The sequence below is a fragment of the Somniosus microcephalus genome, unplaced genomic scaffold (assembly GCF_052327205.1).
Source record: "Somniosus microcephalus isolate GS21.2 unplaced genomic scaffold, FLI_Smic_1.0 scaffold10, whole genome shotgun sequence".
Taxonomy (NCBI): Eukaryota; Metazoa; Chordata; class Chondrichthyes; order Squaliformes; family Somniosidae; genus Somniosus; species Somniosus microcephalus.
The window spans coordinates 2,033,458-2,036,839 of NW_028225197.1; the positions used below are offsets into that span (position 1 = coordinate 2,033,458).

Consider the following 3,382-nt stretch of genomic DNA (forward strand, 5'->3'; position numbering starts at 1 on the left):
CAAAGTGCTGGAAAATGGGATTAGAATAGACAGGGCTTGATGGCCGGTGTAGACACGATGGGCCGAAGGGCCTCTTTCTGTGCTGTATAACTCTATGACTCTATGACCACCAACTCCAAGTCAAACACCATTCTAACTTGGAAGTATATTGCCATTCCTTCATCGTCATTGGGTCAAAGTCCTGGAACTCCCTCCCTAACAGCACTGTGGGAGTACCTTCACCACACGGACTGCAGCGGTTCAAGAAGGTGGCTCACCACCACCTTCTCAAGGGCAATTAGGGATGGGCAATAAATGCTGGCCTTGCCAGCGACGCCCACATCCCATGAACGAATAAAAAAAAACTTCATCCCATAACACGCGTACAAGGGCTCAGTAATGTTTAATTTATCAGAAAAAGACAAAGTACAACAACATACTGGTCAGCTTAACAGAGTCTCATCATATTTATGAGGCCACAAACTTAAAATAGTCACTAATAAATCGAGTAATGAATTCAGGAGAAGTGTCTTTACCCAGAGAATGGTGAGAATGGGGAACTCGCTACCACAGGGAGTAGTTGAGGTGAACAGCACAGATGCATTTATGGGGAAGCTACATGAGGGAGAAAGGAATGGGAGGAGATGTTGATCGGGTTAATTGAAATAGGGTGGGTGTGGAGCATAAACACTGGCATGGACCAGTTGGGCCGAATGGCCTGTTTCTGTGCTGTACATTCTATGTAACACCATCAACAGTCAATCGAAGGGAATCATCAGCACAACAGATTGAAAGATTAAACAGCAGTACAAAAATTTATAAAACATTCATCCATTCCACGTTCATGTCACCCCAGCTGTCAGCAGGGCCCTGTGCTACAGAACAGTGTGACCTCGCTGGTGTCTCTTCAGCTCCCCGGAGCTGTTAAAGCTCTTCGCACAGTCAGAGCATTTAAATGGTCTCTCATCAGTGTGAACTCGCTGGTGTGTCAGCATGTTGGATGACTGAGTGAATCCCTTCCCGCACACGGAGCAGGTGAATGGCCTCTCCCCAGTGTGAGTACGCTGGTGTTCCTTCAGATCTCCGGACCTTGTAAACCTTTTTCCCACAGTCAGAACATTTAAACGGTCTCTCATCAGTGTGAACTCGCTGGTGTGCCAGCAGGGGGGATGACTGAGTGAATCCCTTCCCACACACGGAGCAGGTGAATGGCCTCTCCCCAGTGTGAACTCGCTGGTGTATCTTCAGCTCCCCGGTGCTTTTAAAGCTCTTACCACAGTCAGAGCATTTAAATGGTCTCTCATCAGTGTGAACTCGCTGGTGTATCTTCAGCTCCCTGGTGCTTTTAAAGCTCTTACAACAGTCAGAACATTTAAATGGTCTCTCCCCAGTGTGAACTCGCTGGTGTATCTTCAGCTCCCCGGTGCTTTTAAAGCTCTTACCACAGTCAGAGCATTTAAATGGTCTCTCATCAGTGTGAACTCGCTGGTGTTCCAGCAGGTGGGATGACCGAGTGAATCCCTTCCCACACACGGAGCAGGTGAATGGTCTCTCCCCAGTGTGAACACGCTGGTGTCCACTCAGATGCCCGCTTTTAAAGCTCTTTCCACAGTCAGAGCATTTAAATGGTCTCTCATCAGTGTGAACTCGCTGGTGTGTAGTCAAATTGCTGGAGCTTTTAAACCACTTCCCACAGTCAGAACATTTAAATGGTCTCTCATCAGTGTGAACTCGCTGGTGTGCCAGCAGGTGGGATGACTGAGTGAATCCCTTCCCACACACGGAGCAGGTGAATGGCCTCTCCCCGGTGTGAACACGCTGGTGTCCATTCAGATGCGTGGAGCTTTTAAAGCTCATCCCACAGTCAGTGCATTTAAATGGTCTCTCATCAGCGTGAACCAACTGGTGTTTCTTCAGATCCCCAGAGGTTTTAAAGCTCTTCCCACAGTCAGAACATTTAATGTGAACAAGCTGGTGTCTCAGGAGGGTGGCAGAATGAGAGAATCGCTTCAAAAACACAGAGCAGGTCAACGGTCTCTCATTGGTGTGGACAAGCTGGTGTCACAGCAGCACGGAGGGTGCAATTAATCACTTCCCACACACGGAGCGGGTTAAAGGTCTCTCCCTAGTGTGATCTTGCTGGTGTATCATCGGAGCGGATGACTGAGTGAATCCCTTCTGGAACACGGGGCCGGTGAACGGGCTCTCCCCAGTGTGTAGCCACTGGTGTTGCTTCAGGTACTTGTAGATTTTGAAGCTCTTCCCACACTCAGAACATTTAAAAGGTCTCTCATTAGTGTGAACTCGCTGGTGTGCCAGCAGATTGGAAGACCAACTGAATCAGGTCCTGATGAACCGAGCGACTCTGTCTGTTCTTGACGTGATGTTCGGTCTGAGCTTCCTGTCTGTAAATGCTCCACTTCTAAAACCCTGTAAAAGGAGTATAGAAAGGGGTAAGAGGGAGAATGTTGCCTCATGTCCCCCTTTCCCAGCCCAGGGGCAGTGAAGCTGATTTTCAGGCCCTAGCTGCTGCACAGGTTACATACGAACATACGAATTAGGAGCAGGAGTAGACCACTCGGCCCCTCGAGCCTGCTCCGCCATTCAATAAGATCATGGCTGATCTGATTACTCCACATTCCCACCTACCCCCGATAACCTTTCACCCCCTTGCTTATCAAGAATCTATCTACCTCTGCCTTAAAAATATTCAAAGACTCTGCTTCCACCGCCCTCTGAGGAAGAGAGTTCCAAAGACTCACGACCGTCTGTCAGAAAAAATTTCTCCTCATCTCTGTCTTAAATGGGCGACCCCTTATTTTTAAACAGTGACCCCTAGTTCTAGATTCTCCCACAAGAGGAAACATCCTCTCCACATCCACCCTGTCCAGACCCCTCAGGATCTTATATGTTTCAATCAAGTCACCTCTTACTCTTCTAAACTCCAGCGGATACAAGCCTAGCCTGTCCAACCTTTCCTCATAAGACAACCCGCCCATTCCAGGTATTAGTCCAGTAAACCTTCTCTGAACTGCTTCCAATGCATTTACATCCTTCCTTAAATAAGGAGACCAATACTGTACACAGTGCTCCAGATGTGGTCTCACCAATGCCCTGTAGAACTGAAGCATAACCTCCCTACTTTTGTATTCAGTTTCCCTCGCAATAAACAATAACATTCTATTAGCTTTCCTGATTACTTGTTGTACCTGAATACTAACCTTTTGCGATTCATGCATTAGGACACCCAGATCCCTCTGCATCTCAGAGCTCTGCAATCTCTCATCATTTAGATAATATGCTTCTTTTTTATTCTTCCTGCCAAAATGGACAACTTCACATTTTCCCCACATTATACTCCATTTGCCAGATCTTTGCCCACTCACTTAACTTATCTATATCC

The 3,382-nt window shown here is 47.4% G+C and overlaps 1 protein-coding gene across 1 annotated transcript; it reads right to left on the reverse strand.

Annotated features, from left to right (window-relative positions):
* Positions 1-381: 381 nt before the first annotated feature.
* LOC147083991 (uncharacterized) lies at positions 382-2,231 on the reverse strand. Its single transcript, XM_085980005.1, has one exon. It carries the CDS (start codon positions 1,834-1,836, stop codon positions 946-948), a length of 891 nt encoding a protein of 296 aa, XP_085836131.1. The 5' UTR covers positions 1,837-2,231; the 3' UTR covers positions 382-945.
* Positions 2,232-3,382: the final 1,151 nt, after the last annotated feature.